General features: G+C 36.7%; 2 protein-coding genes across 4 annotated transcripts in view; one reads left to right on the forward strand and one right to left on the reverse strand.

Moving 5' to 3' along the window:
- The window catches only part of col18a1a (collagen type XVIII alpha 1 chain a), a 102904-nt gene extending 78926 nt beyond the window's left edge, over positions 1 to 23978 (forward strand). For 2 of the 3 annotated variants that reach the window (XM_079821231.1, XM_079821230.1), the window contains 37 exons: positions 2061 to 2136; positions 4407 to 4537; positions 4766 to 4792; positions 5059 to 5256; positions 5582 to 5608; positions 5811 to 5864; positions 6000 to 6086; positions 6179 to 6226; positions 7686 to 7814; positions 8013 to 8075; positions 8649 to 8693; positions 9844 to 9975; positions 10057 to 10125; positions 10206 to 10232; positions 10311 to 10409; positions 11147 to 11182; positions 11260 to 11340; positions 11445 to 11474; positions 11598 to 11633; positions 11990 to 12049; positions 12139 to 12216; positions 13695 to 13730; positions 13846 to 13899; positions 14018 to 14089; positions 14172 to 14237; positions 14369 to 14399; positions 14838 to 14891; positions 15084 to 15118; positions 15228 to 15350; positions 15433 to 15586; positions 15685 to 15749; positions 15853 to 15981; positions 16849 to 16881; positions 17027 to 17350; positions 17429 to 17626; positions 18570 to 18685; positions 22274 to 23978. In XM_079821231.1, the coding sequence (XP_079677357.1) occupies positions 2061 to 2136; positions 4407 to 4537; positions 4766 to 4792; positions 5059 to 5256; positions 5582 to 5608; positions 5811 to 5864; positions 6000 to 6086; positions 6179 to 6226; positions 7686 to 7814; positions 8013 to 8075; positions 8649 to 8693; positions 9844 to 9975; positions 10057 to 10125; positions 10206 to 10232; positions 10311 to 10409; positions 11147 to 11182; positions 11260 to 11340; positions 11445 to 11474; positions 11598 to 11633; positions 11990 to 12049; positions 12139 to 12216; positions 13695 to 13730; positions 13846 to 13899; positions 14018 to 14089; positions 14172 to 14237; positions 14369 to 14399; positions 14838 to 14891; positions 15084 to 15118; positions 15228 to 15350; positions 15433 to 15586; positions 15685 to 15749; positions 15853 to 15981; positions 16849 to 16881; positions 17027 to 17350; positions 17429 to 17626; positions 18570 to 18685; positions 22274 to 22487 (3237 nt within the window). In that variant the 3' untranslated portion in view covers positions 22488 to 23978. Of the gene's footprint in view, positions 1 to 2060; positions 2137 to 3211; positions 3605 to 4406; positions 4538 to 4765; positions 4793 to 5058; positions 5257 to 5581; positions 5609 to 5810; positions 5865 to 5999; positions 6087 to 6178; positions 6227 to 7685; positions 7815 to 8012; positions 8076 to 8648; positions 8694 to 9843; positions 9976 to 10056; positions 10126 to 10205; positions 10233 to 10310; positions 10410 to 11146; positions 11183 to 11259; positions 11341 to 11444; positions 11475 to 11597; positions 11634 to 11989; positions 12050 to 12138; positions 12217 to 13694; positions 13731 to 13845; positions 13900 to 14017; positions 14090 to 14171; positions 14238 to 14368; positions 14400 to 14837; positions 14892 to 15083; positions 15119 to 15227; positions 15351 to 15432; positions 15587 to 15684; positions 15750 to 15852; positions 15982 to 16848; positions 16882 to 17026; positions 17351 to 17428; positions 17627 to 18569; positions 18686 to 22273 lie in introns of all 3 variants that reach the window. The other variant, XM_079821229.1, reaches the window with a different exon arrangement.
- The window catches only part of tfpia (tissue factor pathway inhibitor a), a 1059262-nt gene that overhangs the window by 636632 nt on the left and 396996 nt on the right, over positions 1 to 25634 (reverse strand). The window lies entirely within an intron of this gene.

The raw sequence follows: 25634 nt of genomic DNA on the forward strand, positions 1-25634 counted from the left end.
AAAGTTGAAGAGTGAACAGAATTAAAGTTTAAATATAGAATTTAATACTACAATATTACAGTATATATAAAATGCATTATATATATAATATAATTTGTTTGATATTTTGCATACTTTACTTATTTAATGCAACACTTTCAATACACACGCACACACACACAATTATATATATATATATATATATATATATATATATATATATATATATATATATATATATATATATATATATATATATATATATATATATATATATATATATATATATCATATTTTGTGGAATCAAATAGTTTGAAAACCTCTGATCTAGACTCCTATAACAAGTTTATTGAAGTGTACCATCCTTAGAACAATCCAGTATTTCCAGTACATTCCAAGTGAGATCTAAATTGCTCTCTTGGAAGACCATGATGCAAAAAACATGTGGCAGCAAAGAATGGCCCCTTTTTGATTGCACAAGGAAATATCCTTCTGTGCCTTATGATCTGTCCATATCCTCAACTCCTCCACCATAACTCAGTGTAATGTGTTCAAGGTCAGAGTGGCTGCCGAGATTCTTCCATCTGCGCAGCAGTGACCGTGATGGCAGATGTTTAGCAGCCCTTCTTCATCTAGCCGGACAGCCCCCACCTGCCCACACTTGACCTTTATCTTTAGACCCCGGGACCCGTGGCCTGCATTCCCCAAGACGATCGTTCTCTTACTCCAAAAATACATGCTGTCAGCATCCTCTCACACTGGCCACCAGAGCACTCCGTGTCCTCTCGGCAAAGTCTCCTTTTTCTCAATCCCGGCGTGAAATCTGAGGATCAGAGTGTTCTAGAACCTGATGCCTGGTATTTCATCAGTGGGTTCTGTCGTTTCAGCAGTGCATGTTTTGTAAAGTGCAAGGTCAGACCCTCTTTGTGTCTGCGCTTCAAACGGCCAGCCCTGGCAGCTTTTCTTCAAGGAGCTTTGTTAACTGTTAGCTGTATGTCTGAATCTCTCTCCCGGTTGGTTGAACGCGGTGTGTGAGTATACAAATATCTATGCAGTCAGAGTCACGGTTCTTAGATTTGCCATATCAAGTGCCGTCTAGTGTTTTAAGATGGTCATGGTAATATCTGAGGTCGCAAAAGGCCAAAGTGTTTGTACACAATCAGTGAAATGAAGTTAAACTGTCGGAACAAGTATGAAAAGAATAAGCAGTGATGTACTTCTTTAAGATCATATTCTTTAAGAACCCAAGAAATCAAAATTAAGTTTCTGTGGCATTTCCATGTCTCTTAACTTAAAGGCAATTCATATTCTAGAGTTCCCCTAAACATAAAAAAAATCAAATATATATTCACCTGAGAAGCAAAACTGCTAGAAATATTAAGACTTTGGAGTCAGAAAGACTTATTATTAAGATTTGTATGCTTTTATTAAGCGAGGATGCATTTAATTGATCATAAGTGACAGTAAAGACAATTATGTTACAGATTATTTCTATTTCAGATATTCCTGTTCTTTTGAACGTTCTATTTGTTAAAGAATCCTGAAAAAAATCTGTTTCCACAAAAATATTAAGCAATACATCTGTTTTCCACATTGATAATAATACGATTGTGTTCTTGAGAAATAAATCAGCAGATTAGAATAACATCTGAATTCTGATCATGTGACACTGAAAACTGGAGTAATGATGCTGAAAATTCAGCTTTTCCCTCATAGGAACAAATTACATGACAAAACATAAATAATGAATAGTTATTTTAAATTGTAATGTTATTTTCACAATATATTACAGTTTTTTCTGTATTTTTGATCTCATAAATGCAGCCTTAGTGAGTGCCACAAGACAAAGTACACATTTTTACAAGATAAAACAGGCAAATATATATAATATTTACAACAGTTTTGCAAATGTGTCGTTTTAAGGATGCTTAGACATTTTTTTTGGAAAACAAGGCAAGGCACTCTTTAAGAATATGATTTTTTATCAATATACAGTTATGTATGTACATTGCATTAAAATGTTGATTGACTGTCTGATTTATTATGTTAATTGTTATATTAATGATATGTATCACTTTCAGCCGACACCTCCCTCCTCTCGGCCGATCCAGCAGCCGCCGGTGACCAGCAGAAAGCTTGTTGAGAAGCAGCAGACAGGTGAGCTTTCTCTGTTCAATTTCAAGTCTGAACTGGCCTGTCTATAAAACATCAGCTAGTCTGACAGCACAGCTATCATCAGTAGCATTTATTGCTTTGTTGAACTCTTAAGTGGCTCTTTTTCTTCTTGTAAACTAGGAGTAATGCATCCTTGTGCTATTGTTTGGTTAATTTACTACTTTCTTTATGTTGATACAGTCATTTTGTTCATGAAAGAAGACATTTTGGTTGTATTTAGATTACACTGGTTTCAACCAGCAAGTTAAGTTTGTTAACTCACCCAGCTTACTTTCCCCAACCGGTCAACCAGGTCTAAGCTAGTGTTTTTGGCAGGGTATTGAAGGCAACAAGATTTAAATATTAATTTGAGGTTAAGTAATGTTAGTATTAATCATGCAATTGTGTGCTTATGGAACGGGCCACTGTGGTATTTGGCTCCCTCTACTGGTGTAGAGCAAATAGAAAATGTCTATTTACATTTAATTGCAAATGTTTTTTTTAAAAGGTGTGTTATTCTGACTTTATAATAGATTGCTTAAACTCAAGGATGGATTATGGCCCATGCCAATGGGGCAATAATGCAGTTTTAATGTGTAGAAAACTACATTTGTCATTGTTGAATACTGTAATTGTGACTTTTTAAATGTACAGTTATTTTACTTCTTATATTTGTAAAAATCTATATTTGTATACATTTATATTAGCAAAAATCTCACATTTAAGATCTACGTTTTAGTCTTTTTTATCTGCCACATTCAAAGTTAGATTTATTAAAAACTGAAGTTGAAATTTTGAGATATAAAGTCACAATTGTGAGTGATACAAGTTTTATATCACAATTACAGAATGTAAAGTCACATATGACTGTTTTTTTTTCATATATATTTTAAAATAAGATTTAAAATCTGATTTTTGGGGGATGTTTTTACTACTTGCGACATGGGCCAATAAGGGAGGCTGATTGACCATAATCCATTCTTACTTGCTTCAACAATCATCTACAGCATTTTTAAATGGTTTGCTATGTGATCTTTCCTCAAAATGAGCTGAATTGGTAAGTTTTAATGAACATTAGGATCAGTCGATTCCTCTCGGCAAACTTCTGGCTCCTCCGGTGGTTCTCGAAAAGCATCTGGTTCATATGGGGATTCCCGAAAAACTTCTGTCTCCTACGGTGATTCTCGACAAACATCTGGCTCATATGGTGATTCTGAACAAACTTCCGGTTCATATGGTGATTCCCAACGGACCCCCGGCTCATATAGTGGTTCTCGACAGTCATCGGGCTCGTATGATGGTTCTCGACAAACTCTTGACTCAGTTGGTACTAGCAAGCAAACTTCGGGGTCGTATGATGATTCTAGAAAAGCTTCAAACTCATTTGACTACTCTCTAAGAACGTCGGGCTCGGCTGATGATGGAATACGGTATTCTGTGGAGTCCAGACTGGGTTCTGCAGGTCCAACAGGTGGGTCGCTAATAAAGAGATGAAAATCTCTTGAATGGACATGGACGTTCTGGATAGAAATTTCTACATGATGCTTTGCATGAAATGCTGGCAAAAAAGCTGTGGATGCCCAACAAGGACTGCAGCAATCTGGGTGCAATGTTGCCGCATATGTATGTTTATTGCACATATGTATGTTTGTTGTTAAATGCTAGCATAATTGATATATTGTATTTGTATTGACAGATTGCTTATTCAGCTGCTTATAGAAGCTTCTGCTTGTAGGCATATTCTTACATGAATATGTGGAGTTTGGCCCGTCTTCCTTGAATATTGTCATGTTTTTTTACGTTAGGTTTAAAATCACAAAAACATGCCCAGGTCACGTTCCACAACAACTACAACAACACAAACAAATATTTAAATATAAGCCTTCTCAGGAAAATGATGATCTACATTCTGACATTATTTTCATAACAATTAAGCACATTTTCCCCTGATTTTCTTATCGAAATATATCTGTATGTATGATTTACAATTCCCATGCATGTGTGTATTGTCAGTTCTTGTTGATATAAATGAAATAAATGTCACACACTAAATAACAGCATGATGAAGTACTTAATTTAAAGGTTATGTAATTATTTTTTAGGATTATTTATCAGAGTTTACAAAATCATAATGCTCTTTAGAATAAAAGGCCATTTTCTTTTTTCTTTAAGCAAAATAGGATTTTTATTTTAGAGTGAAATATGCACCAGATATGTTTTGGTAAATGTAAAACATGATTTTTATATTAATAAAGTCATGTTCAAATTTACAGATATTATCAGTGCAAGCGGAGAGAAAGGAGACAGAGGAGAGAAGGGTGCCAAAGGTGACAGGGGCCTTATTGGGCCAAAGGGCGATTCAGGATCTGGATCTGTGTCTGGTGGCGCTGCGAAAGGAGACAAGGTCTGTTGAGTAGTGTAACCCTCACTGAGTGTTTCTGAACATCTCAGTTTCCATCCATCCATCCATCCATCCAGTATCTGATTCAGGGCCCTTTTTCTTTAGCTATGTCCTTCAAAATTCACAGTAATGTGTAAAATGTCAATGATGGGGAGCTTGAATGTTCAGCCATCTGTTAGAGTGGTGCGAGTGACAGACAGGTCAATCATTTTTGTCTGTGTGTTTTCACAGGGTGTCGCAGGGGAGAAAGGAATGAAGGTTTGTTGTGGTGCTCATACCTAGACATAACTGTGACAATGTGAATTAATGGAATAGATATAAGTTGAATCACAATTTTTTTGTAAATATGCAAACAGAAGAACATCTCATTTTGTGTTTCATGAAATTAGTGAAATACTTGTGCTAAAAATGACTAAATTACGTGGTGAATCTTTTTTTGATGCATATCCATTTACAAACATGTATGACAATTTTCTCACAAGTAAGGCTCACCCATACTCAAATCTGTTACCTTTTGGTTTCAGGGCAATTCTGGTTTTGGTTATCCTGGATCAAAGGGTGATCGTGGTCCCGCTGGGCCTCCAGGGCCTCCCGGTCCCCCTGGGCCTAGTGCAGAGGTAGAGGTGAGAGGAGATGGGTCAGTTGTTCAAAAGGTGGCTGGACCAAGAGGACCACCTGGACCACCAGGACCCACTGGCCCTGCTGGAACTGATGGGGAGCCGGTGAGTAGCACGCAGAGAAAGGAATGGTTCAATTACTGCCTCTATTTTCTGTAAGCGAATGCATTTACATTTAAAAGGAACAGCGCTATACCATTTTCAAGCCGCATGTGTCAGAAGTGGTCTTGTATTTGCCATTGATGTGTTAGGACAGTAATAGATCCCTATGGTGTTCCCCATCACAAGCAGAGAATGGTATTAATACAGGTTTAAGATATGCATCATTGCAAACACAAAGGCACATTGTGTTTCTGTCCTTGAGACTATGCATAATGCATCGGGCATTGGTCATATCTGAACAAAACTAATATTCTATCCTCTTTTATAGGGTGACCCTGGTGAAGATGGAAAAGCTGTAAGTAATGCATTTCATAAACTCTCTTATAAAACAGACCTGGGTCAAGAACTTTTCTCAATATATCTGAATTACGTTATTCTTCTGATATTACACCTGCTTGTGTTTTTGTCAGGAACAGTACTGTTGTTGATTTTGTGTATTTGTGTTTGCATTCATGCGTTTCATGTACAAATTATTGCAAATCTATTTTTTGTAACAGGGCCAAGTTGGACCTCCCGGTTTTCCTGGGACTCCTGGACCCAAAGGAGATAAAGTAAGTATTGTTGGTGTTATAATAAGTCAGTGATAATTGACAGTATTGGGCTTTGATTCATCATTTACATTTGAATTGTGAATGCCTTTATATTCCATATCAGTTGTTTGATATCTTTTTATGTTTTCATTTTAGGGAGACAAAGGTGAAAGTCAGCCAGGACCCCGTGGGCCTCCAGGGCTTCCTGGCCCACCAGGACCCCCATCTCGCTCTGATAGGCCTGTGAGTTCATTATTAGTCGTCTGTTTTTATGACCCCTTTCTTATTGAAAAACTGGTTTATAAAACATTCATTCCTCTGCTTTCATTTTTCAGACATTTGTGGACATGGAGGGCTCTGGATTTGATATGGACAGTGTGCGGGTACGTCCTAAGTCATACCAACATAAAATAACAGCACAACAAAACACCAAGAAAAACATACAATCAATTTCTCACAGTTTTCAGACCTAATCAAATGCCATAAGCTTGATAGAAAAGGTGAGTCTTAAGTCTGTTTTAAAGATGTCTATACTTGGTGAGGATTTAAAGTACAACAGTGATATGGCCCAAAAAAATTATCATGATAAAAATGTTAATATCAGTCGATATCGAGAATTATCACAATAATCACGAAATCTTTATTTCTTTATTTTTGCGCCTAATTGAAAGTAGTAGAAACCAGACTGTTAATTGTTGGTTTAAACTACTCTTTATTGTCAGAACATGACAAACACTTCACATTTTTGAATTCTTTACACTTTTCCAGTCATTTTTCCTTACAAAATAAATATCTTATTCGAAAAATGTATTTCTTAGTTCTATGTTCTAACGGGTATTGTTTTATTGTTTTAAGTCACGAAACATGTTTGTGTTTCCTGACTTTGATGACGTGTATCTTCAGCACAGTTTGCAGTACAGGCTGCCATATTAATAATATTAATGATCACATGATCATATTAAAACACATGATCATATTAATAATATGATCATGTGTTTGCAAATTTGCAGCTTGAGTTGACAGTAGCAGTAGCTTGAGTAAGGATGCAGATATAAATGTATGTTCATTAACAAAAACAGCCATCCATCTGTATAAATTGTAACAACCTAATTTTTATAGTCAAATTTAAATATTCTTACTGTTTGAGTTTTATTAAAAATAACCATTGGTCATCCATACAGTAGTATCATAATTTATATAATTATATAACCACATGTAAAACCATGCATATAGCACCTCGAAACCATGGTAAAATGTAACTATGGTTTCTTTGGTATTTGTATGAAAAACTGTAGCCTAAATACATTTAGTATAAATGCACAAATGCTATAGCTTAATCACAAAAAAACTGTAATTATATTCCATTACTCCTTTAATACATTTAATACATGTCTACATTAATAATATAATAAAATTCGACATATATATCCCACATTTCTGCCACAATACGGTGGTGCAGTTAGTAGATTAAAAACCTTCTGACTGTATCATTGCGCACAGTGTTTCTCCTGTTTCTCAGCGCTGTTTCATATAGCTTTAAACTAGTTTAAAACACAGAGACGTGTGTTCTTCGCTAAATTCAAGTGCATTGGACTTCTCGCAGCACTGTTTAGTGGTCACGTGACCGAGAGTGCGGCCTGGTTCAAATGGGTAGCGCAGTTTCGTTACGCTTTTGGTGCAGAAAAATTACCGAACATTTATGGAACTCATGATATCGTATTATTGCGAATATAACTATATTATTATAATTATCAATATAATTTTATTGCCCAGCCCTAATTTGGATGTTAGGAAGCAGAGTGTAGTGAATTTTAGTAACACTTTGTAACAATTGGTTTATAGGCAATGCCCGGTTTGCCCGGCCCACCTGGTCCTCCTGGTCCCCCCGGTTCCCCTGGCCTTGCGTCTTCAGGCGCTGGTGGTTTCGGGCCTCCTGGTCCTCCTGGCCAAAATGGAGCTCCAGGTCAACCGGTAAGTCTAAGGAGACATGATGATACATGTATAACATTAGTTTGAATATGTTGTGTCGGAATAAAGTGTTTATTTGTCAGAGACGTGGCCTTGTGGCTATTGTGTGTTCTCTGATGCATTGCATAGTGTGTAGTCCCACCCCTCCCTCTCGTTTCATGTCATAAAGAGCCTATCAAATAATTATATTGTTTCTAATAGGGACTTCCAGGTCTACCAGGTGCTGAGGGAAAACCAGGCTCACCTGGCCCAAGAGGAGAGAAGGTATGAAGTAGTGGATTGAAACTTCAGAACTCCAACCTCTTCCAGGAAAACCTAAAATATACCAGGGAATTTAACGTTGTGATTTATAGCCCTGGAAAAGTCTAAAATCTTGCTCTAAAACATTTCATCATCTAAATGCAGCTGTTTGTGAGTGCTTGTGTAGAGTAAACATGCTCACAGGCCAAAGTGATAGCATCAGTTTGTTTATTGGTCTTACTGGAGACATTCGTAAACTATGTATACATTTTAAATCCATGAGTTCACTTGACATCAGGGCTATCTGTAAAATTACCAAGTGCAGGGACAAAATGATATACCCTCTCATCACAATCTGACTTACAAATGTAATCTCTATAATATGATTTCTAAAACATCATTATGCTAAAATCACCAATGACTTACAAGGTCATGGAAAAGTCATGGTAATCCATTGGCAAAAAGTGTGGGAACCCTGTCTATATATAGACAGCTATGCTGGACATTTAATGGAGTTGGACTTGCATAATTCAGCTCTGTTGAGATCCATGTAATGGTAGCTATCTTTAGACACTGGACTGATTTTGTGCTCCGCAGGGTGATGCCGGTGAGCTGGGCCTACCTGGACCGGTGGGAGAGAAGGTCAGTTTGCGTAATGTAGTGAGAAACGGTTGTGCACAGTATGCACATATTCATATGTCACATATCTGTTGTGTACAGCTGAACATACTGTGAAGCTTTGTATGACGGAGAACTAAATAAGAGGCAAACATAATGTTCTACCCAGGAGTGACACCGCAAGATCCAGGGAAAAGTAGTTTGTCTTCACAATAACAATCTCTAAACATGTCTGATGTATAGTTATGTGAAGTAAGATATTGTACCAGTGAGATTTAACTGTCAGCGTCAGAACTACAAACCTATGGAACTAAAGAATATCCTGTCTTTCGTTACTTTTGGGGATTATTTATTTATTTATTTTTAAATAAAAACCCTTTTTTTTCCAAGACTATCTACAGAAATTTGATCTTTTACAGACTAATTTTCCTAGATTCAGCATTTCAGTCTTAAAACATGAAAATCCATAATAAAATATTATATTTAATTGTAATAAATATTTAATAAAATACTAAATCATTTTAAAAAATCATAAAAATACTTAAAAAATAGGATAATCCAAATAAAGTGAGTGATTTCACGTTTTATTATTAAAAGTTATTAAAAGTTAGTTTACCATGCAAACAAAATTGTCAGTGATGAGCATGTTTGTGCTGAAAGTTAAAGAGATGTAGTGGAAACGACATTGTAGAGCAGATTATTATGATCAATAATGCCCATTGTTGAAGAAAAATGTAAGTATAATGCTTTATTGTGTCACGCCTAGTTAGGGTATGGTGTTGTGTGGAAAGAAAACATCTTTTCTGAAACAGTCAAACCCACTGAGGATTCTTTTATGTTTCTCTCTCTGTAGCAAAACTCCTACTTTCCCAGCTATCTCTATGATCTTCTCTCCTACTATACCTCATCCTTCTCCTTTAAAGCTGCAGGGTGGCAGGTAGCAAGTCTTGAGTGTGGCAATCGATTTTCTTCACAAGCATCTCAACTTTCTACTCTACAGTTCTAGTGCTTGAAATGTAGCATCATTATTGTACTGGTGGTAGTGTGGACTTTTTGTGGCATTGCTTTGTAGATGCCTTGTGTGATTGTGTTCTCTGCAAACTAGTATATTTTTGGTATCTTAACAAGCTAACTGCATGCATAGTTTTATTCATCTTACTCATTGTCTTTAAAGGGCACCACAGGTTCTGCTGGATCCCCTGGCCTCCCTGGGCAGGGTGGGCTTGCCGGTCTCCCAGGACCAATGGGACCCGTTGGACCACCAGGGCCACCTGGTCCTCCTGGCCCAGGCTATAATGTTGGTTTTGTAAGTATTAGTCAGTCATCCTTTATGCTTCGCTGTCTTTTAGGAAATCCTCAAAATATTGTGTTCTCTGTATGTGTTCAGGATGATATGGAGGGCTCTGGTATTCACTTCAGTTCAGTTCCTGGAGTAAGAGGACCAGTAGGAATCCAGGTAAATTTTTCTCTGTTGTACTTTTATTTAGCCATTTTGATTTTTAAAAGTTCATTTCATGCAATCCTATTTCATTTCAGGGACCTCCTGGTATCCCAGGACCACAAGTAAGACTATTTATTCATTTAAATTCATTATAATTTTCAGTTGAGGACTGTGTCATTTATTCATATCTTGTTTCTCAGGGTAAGCCTGGTTTCCCAGGATTTCCTGGTGAGAAGGGCAGTGAAGGACCTCAGGGACAAGATGGCCGCCCTGGTTTGGATGGCTTCCCTGGACCACAGGTGCTCTTCATTTTAAGTGTGTTCACACATGATATGTTTGGTTCGATTAAAACGAACCCTGGTGCAATTGCTCTGTTAATGCGGTTCATTTGAATAGGTGTGAACGCTGCCATCCCAACCCTGGTGCATACAAAACAAGCAGACCGAAACCGCTGAAAAGACCAGCAGTTTCCAAACGAACTCTGGTGCAGTTCGAGTAAAATATGAACGCAAGTACGCAACACGGACCAAAGACATGTAAACGAACCAAAAATGGGTCATGGTGTCACAAGATGTGACCCTTTCTCGTCATAGTTGCCAATCACAGTTCGGTACAGGCATCAGAACAGCGTCTCCTCATAGAAGATCTTCATTTGTTGCATGATGGAGGGATTCCTGCCACTGTTTTGACTCCTTTACGCATTTTATAAGCTCTTCACGAGTTCTCAGCTGGTCAAAGTACCATCATATGTAGGCTACGCACATACAACGTGCGCATTTAGTCCAGCTCAGCATTGTTTTGCAAAAAGTTCCGTTGCGAAATTTACGTCATAAAAGCCGACCAATCAGGTTGTGAATTTATCTTTTTGCCTTTAGGTTCGGTATCTTTAGGTTCGGTGTAAAAAATGCCAATGTGAATGCAAGCGGACTGAACTACAAGTGCGAATACACCCTAAAACTCTTGTGTAAATGTACTAAATAGCCAGTGTGGCGTGCAGTACTTCAGGCTGATATCAGTGTTTTGCATTTGCCTGCAGGGACCAAAGGGCGATAGGGGAGACCGAGGCGAGAGGGTGAGTTTACTTCTGTCTAAAGTGAATCAATGTAATATCTAGGACTTTGCAGATTACTTACTTGATCATTTGCTTAGGGTGAACCTGGACGAGATGGAACTGGTCCTCCAGGTCCACCCGGCCCCCCAGGACAAATTATTTATCGGTATTCTGAAAATGTAAGTCTGCACATTTATATTGCCTTTTTTTCGGTTGCTTATAATATTATAATATAATATAATATTCATGTTTTTATTAAGCTGTTTGTAATTTTTCTGTACAGTATGATGAAACTGGAGGAGCGGGGCCTCAGGTATGAAAGTCCCTTGGTACTACATTAGGAGAACAGAAATTGTTTTGTTGGCATTCAATAACATAACATCTACTCATAGCATCAAATTTTCTAATATCTATATATCGTTTGTGTGGTTTTCAGGGTAGGGGTGGTGTCGCTGGTCAAGCAGGATTCCCAGTAAGTACTGTATAACTTTATATGTTTATCCCCTTTTTGATCAAAACACTATATTAAAAATCATTAATAAAGCCACAAGACAAGAGAGACTTTTTGCAGTGATTTTACTATGGATAAACAGTTTATTTTGCATGATGCAAAGCAGGGAAATAGCCTTAACTATGGTAATGTTTAGTTCATAGTTAGTTCAGTTAATGTGTTATTAAAATGATATAAAAAATATTATAATCTAAATAAACAATTTTAACAGTAGAAGTGTAGACTGTTCACGGCTTCCAAGCAACATTGCAATCTGCCGCATTAATAATATAGACATGTGTGCATTTATCTTACCCACTGTCTCTTTATCCAATCAGGGCCCAGTTGGACCAAAGGGTGACAGAGGAGAACCTGGTTCACCAGGCTATGGCATCAAGGTTTGTAAGCAGAAACCAGCACACAAAGCTTAATATAATGTGTTTAAAAACCTCAATAGCTCACTGCTGCAAGCTTACTTTGTTTGCAGGGAGAAAAAGGAGAATCTGGACTTATTGTTGGACCTGATGGAAACCCACTTTATTTTGGTGGATTGGCAGGCCAAAAGGTATTTATTTATTTATTTAATTTATTTATTCTTTTGTTATTTTGTTGTGTTATGTTATGTAATTTTTAGTGCTGGGCAAATTAATGCGTTAACGCGGGCGATTCATTTTTTTCATTTTAACGCATTCAAAATATTTAACGCAATTAACGCAGCGTTCGTTTTTATATACATTTTTGCCTAGCGTTACATTATATGATCACGCTCTTATTCATGTAAATGCTTTTAAACCATCTAAGCGCGACAAGACAGAAGAGAACGCGCTGTATGTCAGTGTCCTGTCTGTGTGGCTGCGTCTCAATCAGATCCATAGTTGCACCAGTCTCGTGTGCACACATCAAGTTCTCTTTCGTTCTTGAACAAACAACAACAACAACACCACAGAGAATGTTGCCAAAATGCCAGTTTTGTCAAGTATTCTCATAATAGGAGTTTTAAATGAGTTAAATAACATCTTAAATGAACTTGTGAGAAATTGAGATGCGCGTGACAGCACGTCAGATCCGCGTCATTTTCGGCAGCGGCCGATCTTAAAGTGACAGCAGCACTGATGATGTCTGTCATTCATGTTCATCAAAGAACAAAGGGAACAGAGAAAAGATGATTAATCTATATTTAATTTATCATTTATGCAGTTGAGGAAGGTGTTTGATAACTATTAGCCTACATTTCTGTAAATGTCTAACAGGGAAGGCCACAGGTAAATATAACATTTATTATAATGGGTTTATGTAAAGATTGTTTTAAGTTCAATTAAATTAAAATGTGTTATTTTTTAAAGCCTAAATATTGAAATTGGTAGCTTTCATTTATACTGTAGTATAATGTCAATAATGTTTCGTAGAGACATTAGTATCAGCACATAATACAACACATATTTAAGGGTCCAAAAATATTAAAAACTTTTTGCGATTAATTACGGAAAACAATGCAATTCATTAGTTAATTTTTTTAATCGATTCCCAGCACTAGTAATTTTTATTTTATTTTATTTATTTATTTATTTATTTATTTATTTATTTATTTATTTATTTATTTATTTATTTATTTATTTATTTATTTATTTATTTATTTATTTATTTATTTATTTATTTTATTTATTTATTTATTTATTTATTTTATTGATGCATTACAACGCATATTTAAGATATGTTTTTACATTAATTTGGAGAGTAAATTAAATTATTACAATCTCAAAATATTAAAAACTCCAAAAATATTAAAAACTTTTCGCGATTAATTACAGAAAACAATGCAATTAATTAGTTTTAATCGATTCCCAGCACTAGTAATTTATTTATTTATTTTTATTTATTTTTTTAATTAATTAATTTATTTTTTATTTTATTTTATTTATAACCATATTTGTGTTGATTCATAGTTTTGATGACTTTACTTATAATAGCCTTAAAGTTTTAATATAGACTTTACTTTAAATACTAATAGCATACATAAAAATGTATTTGTATTTCACTCTGTAGGGTGAGAGTGGGATTCGTGGACCAGTCGGACCTCCTGTACGTTTGTATTTGTTACATATTTTTTTAAGTCAAAGTTAAGACATAAACAATATCATGTCTCTACTTTGTAAAAAGAACATTCTGTTCAACTAAGTCATATCTCATGTTTCAGGGTCCAGCTGGAGCTCCTGGTTTTAAAGGTGAATTTGGAATGCCAGGCAGACCCGTAAGTCTCTCAAAAAATAACTTTCATCGATAAAAAATAGATACGTTGACAGGCAACAGCATACTTAACTGAGTATGATTATTGAATATTACTAAATATCTTCATTTTATGACTGTAGGGCCGCCCAGGTGTGAACGGATACAAAGGAGAGAAGGGAGACCCAGGGTCAGGCTCTGGATATAATTACCCAGTAAGTACACCATGCAGTTTGTTCCAACAGTGGTTGTTATATAAATGGCTTGTCCTCATAAGTTATTTTGTGTCTTTTTAAGGGTCCCCCTGGTCCCCCAGGACCCCCTGGTCCCCCCGGACCTGCTGTGCCCTTGGACAGATTTGGCGTAAGTGCTTTTTTTGTCAAATAAGCAGTAATTCATGCATGAAATGTTGCTAAATGAGCTCCATATGGTGGCTATGTTGAATTGATCATGATTGCAGCAGCAGTAATTTGCAATCTCCTTTTCCATTTCAGAGATATGAAGATTATTCAAGGCAATATCCAGGTTAGTTGTTAGTCATTCATGTCACAGAAGATGGTCGAAAGATATTTTATAAAAGTGTGACAAAAGTCAACATGAAATCAATATGTACCCTACTTTCTTAAAGACCTTAGTGAGCAAGATTTATCTGTACATGTTTTTCTAAATATAAAAGACATATTTTCTTTACTGTTTATGTAATGAATCCCTCTTGTAATGCATTTTTCAATGTCTATTCTGGTCCAATTATTTCCAAATGGATAAAATCAAGTCCCAACCTTTTTTTCCCTTCAATGCCTTGTTTCACTCAAACTTTCTCAACATCCGGGAAGAAAAAAGGATTGAGAACTGCATTTTATGTTGATTTGAATGCATAGAACGAGTTCAAATGTCTCATTTGATCATCCATAACTGTGAATTTTTGACAGCTTTGAACAATGCATTGTTTTTTTTTCTCTTCAGCTACGAAAGGAGATAAAGGAGACCGGGGAGATCCTGGCGTTCCCGGACCGCCAGGTAAAATTTACCACTGTTGCGATTTCTAGACATTCAGGGCCGTTGGCAGGCGGGAATAACATGCTGTCCCTGTAAATTTGAGTCTCTGTCTAAAGTACCTTGACTTACTAGCTTGACATCAATATCAAATCATTGTAAAAGGTATTGTGATATGTAATGCACTAATGTAATATTCGCTATTTTTTGTGACAGGTTTTTCCGCAGAGCTTGATATCTATCCCTTCAAGGTATGTGGATCAATAAATACATACAGTAAATGAAAGTATTTGATGAAACAGTCATTTGATTATGATTATGATGTAAACATAACGCAAATTATGGCACCTGTTTCCTCAGGACGAGATGAAGGGGGAGCGCGGTGAGTCCGGTCATAAAGGAGAGAAAGGAGAGCCAGGAGGTGGATTTTATGACCCTCGTTTTGGAGCTGTACAGGGACTGCCAGGAAACCCAGGACTTCCAGTAAGGATTAATAGGAGTTTCTGGACACAACCTGAATTGAGTATTTACCTACTCTACATATGGATGGTCTCATATTTTCCAGGGACCTAAAGGAGACTCAATCATAGGTCCCCCTGGACCACAGGGCCCACCAGGATCACCTGGGGTTGGTTATGATGGTCGTCCAGGAAACCCAGGACCTCCTGGACCCCCTGGTCCTCCAGGGTCACCATCATTGCCAGGAGCCTACAGACCACGTAAGAAAAAAATAAGTAAAAATTCTTCCTGCTGTCAGAATATTCTTGAGGAACCTAAATAACATATAACATTTTATATATATATATATATGTTTCAGCACTCAATGTTCCTGGACCTCCAGGTCCCCCTGGCCCACCTGGAATTCCAGGCACTGGATCTGGGGTGAGTGAGACATTCATTGAAGAAATTACTAATGGAGTGTATCTGATAAAACACCAGACACTTGATACTTTAATCATAGCCCTGGTTTTAAATGTGTCAGCAGGTGGCTGTCCTGAGGTCTTATGACATAATGATTGCTACGGCACGCAGACAGACAGAAGGTGCTCTGATTTACATTTTGGACAGAAACGATCTCTACCTCAGAGTTCGGGATGGTGTCAGACAAGTGATGGTACGATTCTTTAAAACACTAATTTTTGTGCACACCTATTCATTTATAAAAATTAAAAAAAATGCATTTTATGCATAAAATTATGTTGACAATCCTCTTTTATGATAACATTTCTGAATTAAAAATCTGGTGTAATCAATGTAAAGCTATTCATTAAGAAAAAACATATTAAAAGGCTAAAATTAATGAAAACTGTTACAAAAAATATCTTGCCATAATCCTTCATTATTATTTCTTTAAAATAACAGTTGAGTAGTTATATATTAAAAGGTTAATATTTAAGAAGACAAACAACATTTGTCCACCAAATCAAAGTCAGTGTTGTATAACAAACATACAGGTTGGCATTTTGTTGTCATGTGACAAGAAAACCATATAACTGGAAATGAGTTATAAAAAGGACTACTGTAGACATGACTGGAAGGGTCAGTAAATGTTTTTATTGTGTTTTTTGTTTTTTTAAATATCTGATCATTGACCTTTGTATGGTATAGAAGGGTTAGTTCTGGTTGTCATATGGAATAACTAACAGTATTTATGAAAAATACCATGAAAAATATTCTTGAAAACTCTTTGAAAAATAATGAAAATATGTTTTATTACACCTTGAATACTTCAAGTAATAAATAATTGTTATCACTTTTTATTTGGACATACCACTTGGCATTATTAGAGCCATTAAATCAAAATGATGGTATGATAATCAAAAAAATGATGTTTTTTGAGAAATGAACTAGATTTTTTTAAATTCTCCATTTTATCATCTTATCCATATTTGTCATTGACCCATTTCAAGGAGAATATTATAGTGTAGGAATTTACTCTCTCTCTTTTCACATATTAACACAATTTTATTTCTATTTGCAGCTTGGAGATTATAAACCTTTCTATGGAGAGCTGGTAAGCAGTGTGAATAAAGCTTTTTTTTTTTTAATGCTTTAACATTCAAATAAGCACCCACCATTTAATCAAAGGAAGTTGGAATTAGTGGATGAGCATATCAATTCCTGAAGGTATGACTGAAGCTTGTTGGCTTTTCCTCCAGGACAATGAGGTGGCAGCGGTCCAGCCGCCCCCTGTTGTTCACTATTCCCAAGACCACACAGCTAACAATGGAGCAGAGCAGATTTCTCCACCGCACCAGCCGATTGAGTTTCCAAGGAGTGAGCCAGAGAATAGAAACCCCAATCCGCCTGACTCCCGTTACCCTGATCCACGATACCCACCCTACACTGATACCAGGTACAATCCTGTACAACCAGAAATCAGATACCCTGTTCAACCTGAGAGGAACCCTATCACTCCAGCCCGCCGTCCCAGCCCCCCTGTCAATCAACCAGAAGGCCACACCCACACTTCCGGACCAGGGGTTAGTTCAGTCAACTTCATCACAATATTTGCCCTTTGTTTATTATTATTTTTAACACCACTTGCTTTTTCTGTACAGTTGCATCTTATTGCCCTGAATTCTCCACAAGTGGGGAACATGAGAGGCATTCGTGGGGCAGACTTCCTGTGCTTCCAGCAAGCTCGGGCCGTGGGGATGAAGGGAACATTCAGAGCCTTCCTATCTTCCAAACTTCAGGATCTCTACAGTATCGTCCGCAAATCCGACAGAGAGACTTTGCCGATTGTTAACCTCAAGGTGTGTAGTCCATTAGACATCATGCAGATCTTCAGTCCAGATTATCAAAGCAACAAACCAGTAGATATTAACATGGTTAAGGGTGGTTTAGGCAGAGCACAGAGTGGAATACCCAAAAAAACCTTTAATTGCGATAAAATCACTATAACGCACTGTCTCTCCATTGCTTTCATAAAATGGCAACATCCAGGGCTGTCCTAGGGTGGTGCAAACATGAGCGAACCAAAGAAGGGACCCGCCACCCCCCACGAACAGACCGACTGAGGGGGACCCCGCTTCCTCTAACTCGCACTGGGCCCATCCCCATGCTTTGTACGGCCAACAACATGATTAAAAATAATAATAATAATATATACAAAATTAATTATCAGATTAGATACTACTAATATAATAACCAGAATAATAAATTTTTTTATAATTTTTTTCCACCAGGAAGAATTTAAATTAGCCGAACACTGTGCCATAATTTTCCAACGACAAGTGATTTGCCCCGCAGCTTTGTGAAATCAAATCAGAAGATGCAATGTTTAATATACCATTATGGAGAACCAATAGAGTACCACAGTCGGTGGAACCAAAGAATTGAAAATATCATGTTGCTTGTTGTTGTCGGCACTTGATAGGACATTACTTCGGTTTTACATGAAAGAGATGGATTTAATCACACAGTCCAGTTGAAAATCCATAACGCGCAATGCACAAAATCGAGCTTGCGTAGGTAGAATCAGATAATAGAGCCCATTACCATGTCTATTTATGGGCTCATAGAATCATCTACGTTTGCATTGAGTATGATTCGGGCTTCACAATACAAAAGGTGATCATTTGATCTTGCGGATCATTTAGACAGTTCCTCAAGATTTTCTCCTCCAAACTTAACCAATGAACTCATTTGGTGATCACGTTTCTGGTCTTTTCATGGCATTGGTATTCTCTTCTGCAGGATCAAGTACTTTTCAGAAGCTGGGAGTCTCTCTTCAGTGACTCAGAGAGCAGGATGAAGGACAATGCTCCTATCTACTCCTTTGATGGCAGAGATGTCCTGAGGGACAGTGCCTGGTGAGTGCCAGTGACTATGGCTGATCTGTGTGAACCCTTCAAACAGAGGCCATTCTGCTTTAAAAACACTCAGTTCTATCTATCTATCTATCTATCTATCTATCTATCTATCTATCTATCTATCTATCTATCTATCTATCTATCTATCTATCTATCTATCTATCTATCTATCTATCTATCTATCTATCTATCTATCTATCTATCTATCTATCTATCTATCTATCTATCTATCTATCTATCTATCTGTCTGTCTGTCTGTCTGTCTGTCTGTCTGTCTGTCTGTCTGTCTGTCTGTCTGTCTGTCTGTCTGTCTGTCTGTCTGTCTGTCTGTCTGTCTGTCTGTCTGTCTGTCTGTCTGTCTGTCTGTCTGTCTGTCTCTGTCTGTCTGTCTGTCTGTCAATAGATCTATCAATCTATCTATCTATCTATCTATCTATCTATCTATCTATCTATCTATCTATCTATCTATCTATCTATCTATCTATCTATCTATCTATCTATCTATCTATCTATCTATCTATCTATCTATCTATCTATCTATCTATCTATCGTCTGTCTGTCTGTCTGTCTGTCTGTCTGTCTGTCTGTCTGTCTGTCTGTCTGTCTGTCAATAGATTTATCTATCTATCTATCTATCTATCTATCTATCTATCTATCTATCTATCTATCTATCTATCTATCTATCTATCTATCTATCTATCTATCTATCTATCTATCTATCTATCTATCTATCTATCTATCTATCTATCTATCTATCTATCTATCTATCTATCTATCTATCTATCTATCTATCTATCTATCTATCTATCTATCTGTCTGTCTGTCTGTCTGTCTGTCTCATATTATCCGTTTGTTCATCCATCTTTTTGTCCTGTTCATCCACAAAAACACTACATATTTGACAGACAAAACTTAAAAATGAATTTGAATATGCTACAGTTCCAACACAATCTCATGACAATGCGTATCAATAGTACTAGTGTGAAAATGAGTTTTGCCGTGTATATGACACACTTTTGGGTAGGATGGGGTTGGGGGGTTCGTACGTATAATACGCCATAAAGCACGTGAAAAACGGCGTAAAACTCATTTTGGCGTATACATTCCATGAGATTGCACACTCGTATTATTTATACGCATTTTCGTGAGATCGGGCTCACAGTTCTGCTCATGGATATTCCCCTTTACTTGCTATTACAGTTTTTCTCAGTCGCTTTGGTACATTTCTCAGATCAGAATTGAAATTCTCAAAACTACCTGTTCAATCTTCACATCATTGTGTCACTTGTGCACATCAAAAAAGCAGTTTCTCATTTCTTTGAACAAGTTGCAAATGCTTTGGTACATCCATGCAAATGATTATCTACAATTCTCTGATATTTCCTACATTATCAATTGCTTATGTCATGTTGATCAAAATGTATTATAATGGGCCTCTGTTGAATAGTCTCACCCCCCACAACATTTAGGCAGTAGTTTATAGCATAAGTCTTTACATGCAAAATGGTTGAACAAGTTGTCATAATATGTCAAGCATATTTCTATACATTTACATTAGACTTTTTTTCTTAAGATATTAGTTTTGATGTGGATGTGAATTTGTGGCCTAACAGACAGGAACGTAAGGAGGTGTAGGAAGACTGCACTGTAATTCCTACAGCAATGCATGTACAGTTTTCCCTAAGGAGATTGCTGTCCTATGTTTACATTTCTACTTTTTGTTTTGTTTTGTTTTGTTTTTTTCTTTGTGCTATGCGGTGCTGTCTTTTCCTTTCTGTATCGATTCGCAATGATATGGTCTGTCTACAAATTACAGTACAAACCGTAAAAGCGTAAATGTAAATCTTGTCCCGTCTCTTGCAATCAAACTCCCACATACACTAAGGTGTAACCTACAATTTACAGTAATTGTCATCAACCCTTCAGCCATAGTTTACATCAGAACATCCCTCCAGTGTACACTGTTATATTGACAACATGACTAAGCAATTTGACTGTCTTATCCGTACTCAATGACACAAGGACTTGTCATTCTGATAGCACTGACATGTTCATTGACACAGATATTTACTTTTGAGAGATGAACTAAGAATTTTGAGCAAGAGACTTGCTTTTGCAGGTAATCCATGGTGTTTTGCTATTTGTACGAATTGTTTTGAGAAATGCACTTACTGTTTTGCAAATGTCGAGGATGATTCGAGAAATGTACCAAAAGCGACTGCAATTTTCTGTGTTTCCGTGATTTCACTGTGAAACGCTACGTGTCAAGTCAAGTCAACTTTATTTATATAGCGCTTTTAACAATGCAGATTGTTTCAAAGCAGCTTTACAGTGTTAAACAGGAAAATAATGCAGCATAATTTTATTCAGCCGTCTAGCCATTCTGGAGAAAAAATGTCAATTATCATACAGTGACAGTGTGGGCTTTAGATCAGTAATTAGAGCAGTAATTTAGTTTATATGGTTAATTTAGTTTAATAATTAGATTTATTTCGATATTTAGTTGAAAAATTTTGAAAAATTTAGTGTCCCCAACTGAGCACGCCATGGGCAACAGTGGCAAGGAAACCAAAACCCCATCAGGTGACCTAATGGAGAAAAATAAACGTTGGGAGAAACCAGGCTCAGTCGGGGTGCCAGTTCTCCTCTGGCCAATTAACAAACAGCGTATGATTATTATTCTGGAAACGTTACAGGTCAGAGGTCATGATAGATCGGAATATTCGAAGGATCGGAGGCAACACGCCGGAGACGGGTTTATTGAGGATGACATATCGATTTAAGTATTATTAAATTGTAATAATACTTAAATCAGAAGGTGCTATGACACCTTCTGAAAGAGTACAGAATCTCCGGAAAATACACAGGCTTAAGCAGAAACAAGTGATAGCATATGTAAGCAGATGTACATGTAAAATAATGCAATCATTAACATTAAACAGCATATAAATCAAAACTGCCGAATGTTACTGAATGAAATGTCGACCCAGTACGAGGTATAGGCCTGTGCAACCTTAGGAGTGTTAAAGGACTCGATTCTACTACATCTGTGTTTTGATCATCATTCTGAATCTGATCTGGATGTAGTTTTTGACAAAAGCTTTTTTCCCAAAATGTTGCTTTTTATGAAACTTACCCCCAATCAAGTGTTGATAAAAAAGAATTCATTAAGCTAGAGTAAAACAGGGTTTTTTTGTTTAAAAGCAGAGGCTCTGTTCTTTCCTTTGATATATTGCATTTTCAGATATTTATTCAACAAAATATTCTGGGGGCCATGAACATTTTGTGAAAATGATCAAAAAGGCGGCGGTGACTTTTAAAAAACAAGAAAACGCTGAGAAAAGAGTTAAGTGCCTCAAACAATATCTTTCAACAATCCAGTGCCCAATCTTTGGCTGGTCCAGTGATTCATTCTTCCATTCTTGTAAACAAAATGTAGTTTCCCAAAAGACTGATTAAAATCCTGTGCATCCTGACCCCACAGTCCGCCGACGCAATTTGACTTTGTAATTTTGGAAAGGTCTTGCAGGTTTTTAGTGCCTTCTGAGAACCACCTGAACTGATCATTTTTCTTCCTCTGTCCTGTAGGCCAGAGAAGATGATCTGGCACGGGTCCAGTGGCAGGGGTCACAGGCAGACGGATAACTACTGTGAGACGTGGAGGGCCGGAGACCGCGCAGTGACAGGCTTGGCCTCATCTCTGCAGGCTGGCCAACTCCTCCAGCAGACCTCCAGCAGCTGCTCCAGCTCCCACATCGTGCTGTGCATCGAGAACAGCTACATGACACAATCCAAGAAATAAAGCCGTCCTAAAGAGCTCTTGAACGTTCGACACAACGCGTTTATACAGGCTGCTTCACTCCAGTAGGTGCCTGTATCTAATGAATGGAGAGAAAAAAATGAAAAAAAGAACTGAGTCTGCCTTAAGGAGAATTTGCCAGCCATTTATTCCCTCACCGTAACGCCAAAGAGGCAGGAGGTTGAACGTGGAGGTGTTTGCTCTCTCAGGGCATTGGTACATATTTTTCAGGGGGTTAAACCAGAGAAGTGAGGCCAACTGAGGCAGTGTTTTTAACTGTATCCATATAAAATTTTGTATATGAATTGTTTGTCATCTGTGTTGTTTTATTTTTTGAAGATGTCTTAATTGGTATATGTAACCAATTTTAGCTATATTGTTTGTGTAACTTTTCTCCTCCCCACTTGTCTGTACCGCTTTCATTTTCATCCAAGGTTCGTTGGATATATACCACCGAGGGGCAGACCTCATAGTTTTAGGATTTCAAAAGAGAAAATATTTATTTTGCAATAAAGAGAGCTAAAATATGATTTGAAACAATTAAAATAGAACACTTTTTTCTATTTTAGTGAGCACTTTCTTTACATACTTCCACAGATAAAAGTGCAAGACTGAAATAGTTAATTGTAGCTAAAAATGCTCGCTTTCTCTAAAAAGCTCCTGTGGGCAAAGAGAAGATGCCTTGAGTAATTCAATGCTTGTCCCTCAAAAGAGTTTTTGTACAAAACAAAATTATTTTAAATACTTCTGTTGCATCTATGGGATCACTGTGTTTTTGTGATTAATGTGAAATTTCATATGGACTTACTTCTTAGTGTCATTGCTTGTTTTACTCTTCTGGTTGATTCCAGAAGTTTTGATAAAGCAAAAGTGAATGATTTAAGTAAAGAGAAGCTGCAAGATTTTTGTAACAAATATTGATGTAAAAAAAAAAAAAGAATTCTGTTACTCAAAAATAGCGGTTACATGTCCATAATTCATTGGACATATCATAAAGGCTTTGGTTGCATTCGGTGCATTTCACTGATGAAACAGCTGCTGACAGTGTTGTTTAGGAGAGACCGATGTGTTTTATGAAGACACTTTATCTTCTATCCATATGGAATTTCAGACACCTAATCCACTGTAGTGCTACTGATGTGTTCAGTACAACCCTGTGGGCTTCTAGTCTTTTTTAACCAGTATGTGCTGTACCATGTCTCAGAGGCACTGAATAAATGATTTTGTTTTCGTTTGCCACAATAATTTTGGCACCGCTTCTTGTGTATTCAAATATCTGTTTCCTAAAAACCCTGACCTGTCTACACATATCTTAGACTATGTTGTCTGTTCATGCACAATATTAACATTAGATATCATTCACGGGCCATTTCATATCATGAATGTGTTTACTGTTCACTGACTGATTGCTGAAAAATAAAGGTACATTTTTTTTCCTCTCACAAGTATGTATTTTAGATTTTAAATTCATAAAAAAGGTTTTCACCCATTGTTTCCTTTGTGAGATTCATTTTTCCCCACTAGCATTAGATGTTTTAAAGGGTACTTCACATAAAAATCACAGTTTGTCCTCATTTACTGAAGCCATACGCTATTATTTTGTACATCAAACCAGATTTTTTTGAATAACTCAGATTAAGATGAAGTGACTTTTGGTATAAATCCTCACCTATAGTTCACACAAAAGCCATTTTTGATCAGCGTAAGTGCTTTTCATTCTCAATGGCTGGAATTGTAAACTATGCAATTCTGCTAAATGCTGTTTAAGCAATGAAATACTCTCAGGCAAACATCTTCTGTGCTCCTATGGCTGAGGGCCCCAAAGTCCTGATTCATGCATGTCTCTAAATTGCACAGCATGCCCCTTTGATGACATTGCAGTCCCTCCTCAGTGCCTATTGCACTGATTCTCTGTCCGCCTGAAGGGTTTTACAGCCTGTTCAATAGGATTTAGCGATGTGGCCTTGAGAGGGCCTCAAGGCACAAATCAGAGAGGTTGCTGACAGGGAGCTGGTGAAGCGGCCTCTTTTGTATCTCAGGACTTAAAGGTCCTCTGCAAGTATTTCCGTCAGGTGGACCAAGCCTGTGTTAAAATAACCCATGGGGATTTTAGAAAATTGATGAAGCAAAATGGTCTGCCAAAAATGAATAAAATGTTATGCCTGCCAAAAGAGTATTTAAAATGGTCTGAGATGGAGTATGGATCGACTGCAGGATCACAGCAGGAACTCAGAATGACTCTCTTTAGGGTTAACTGTTGTTGTTTTTGTTGTGATCTGTACTGAAATTAAAGAAAACAAAGTTTTGTTCTTAGGTCAAAGTGCTTGAATGCACAATTCTTCCCCCATATAGAACCAGCCAGCTGAGTGACAGGTGCAAATTCGGGTATTTCTAAAAACAGCATATTGATCAACAATAGGGGGACCTCAAGATAAAATCAATCAGGAAAATTAACGAGATAAAAAGGTACATTTCACATTTTGCAATACAGATGAATGGCAAAAAAAAGCCCAATTTAACTGAAACCAATAGAAAGCATATTAGGGCCATTGCATCAAATTTGCTTGTAACTCTTCAAAATTAAACTTTATTTATTTTTTCAACACTGAATCTAATACTACACATATTTAACTATTCAAAATGTGTGTTGGTCAATCTCAGGTAACTTTACTTATTATTTTTTACAAGGTTTCTAAGCAGAAGATGGATGTGTGTTTTCTCAGTCCTGTTACCAAAACCCATTTTCCATTTAAAAACATGTTTAAATGAATCCCAATTAATTATTTTGTTTTCCCTTCAAGAATGTGTTTATTTGAAATAAATCGTTGGTTATATGTTCAAATAATTCATGTTTGTGACTAAAAAACACTTAGGCCTATATGAAGAAAAGGTGTATTTTAATAAAAAAAACACAAAATCATTCATTTTAAAGAAGACCGAAGCCTCAAGCGTATTTTTTTTATAATTTAATTTATTAAACAATTGTAAAAATTATGAACTAAACAAAAGTGTTTGATTGATGTTCTGGACACTTTGCTTAATAATAACATGTATTTTAGAGTTCATTTTCATGTAGGCTAAGAAATGTTACCCATTCGGTGGAATGTTAATGTTAATTGTTTTACTTTCAAGAAATTAAGTTAAACTTCG

This window comes from Gobio gobio (assembly GCF_949357685.1).
Source record: "Gobio gobio genome assembly, chromosome: 7".
NCBI lineage: Eukaryota > Metazoa > Chordata > Actinopteri > Cypriniformes > Gobionidae > Gobio > Gobio gobio.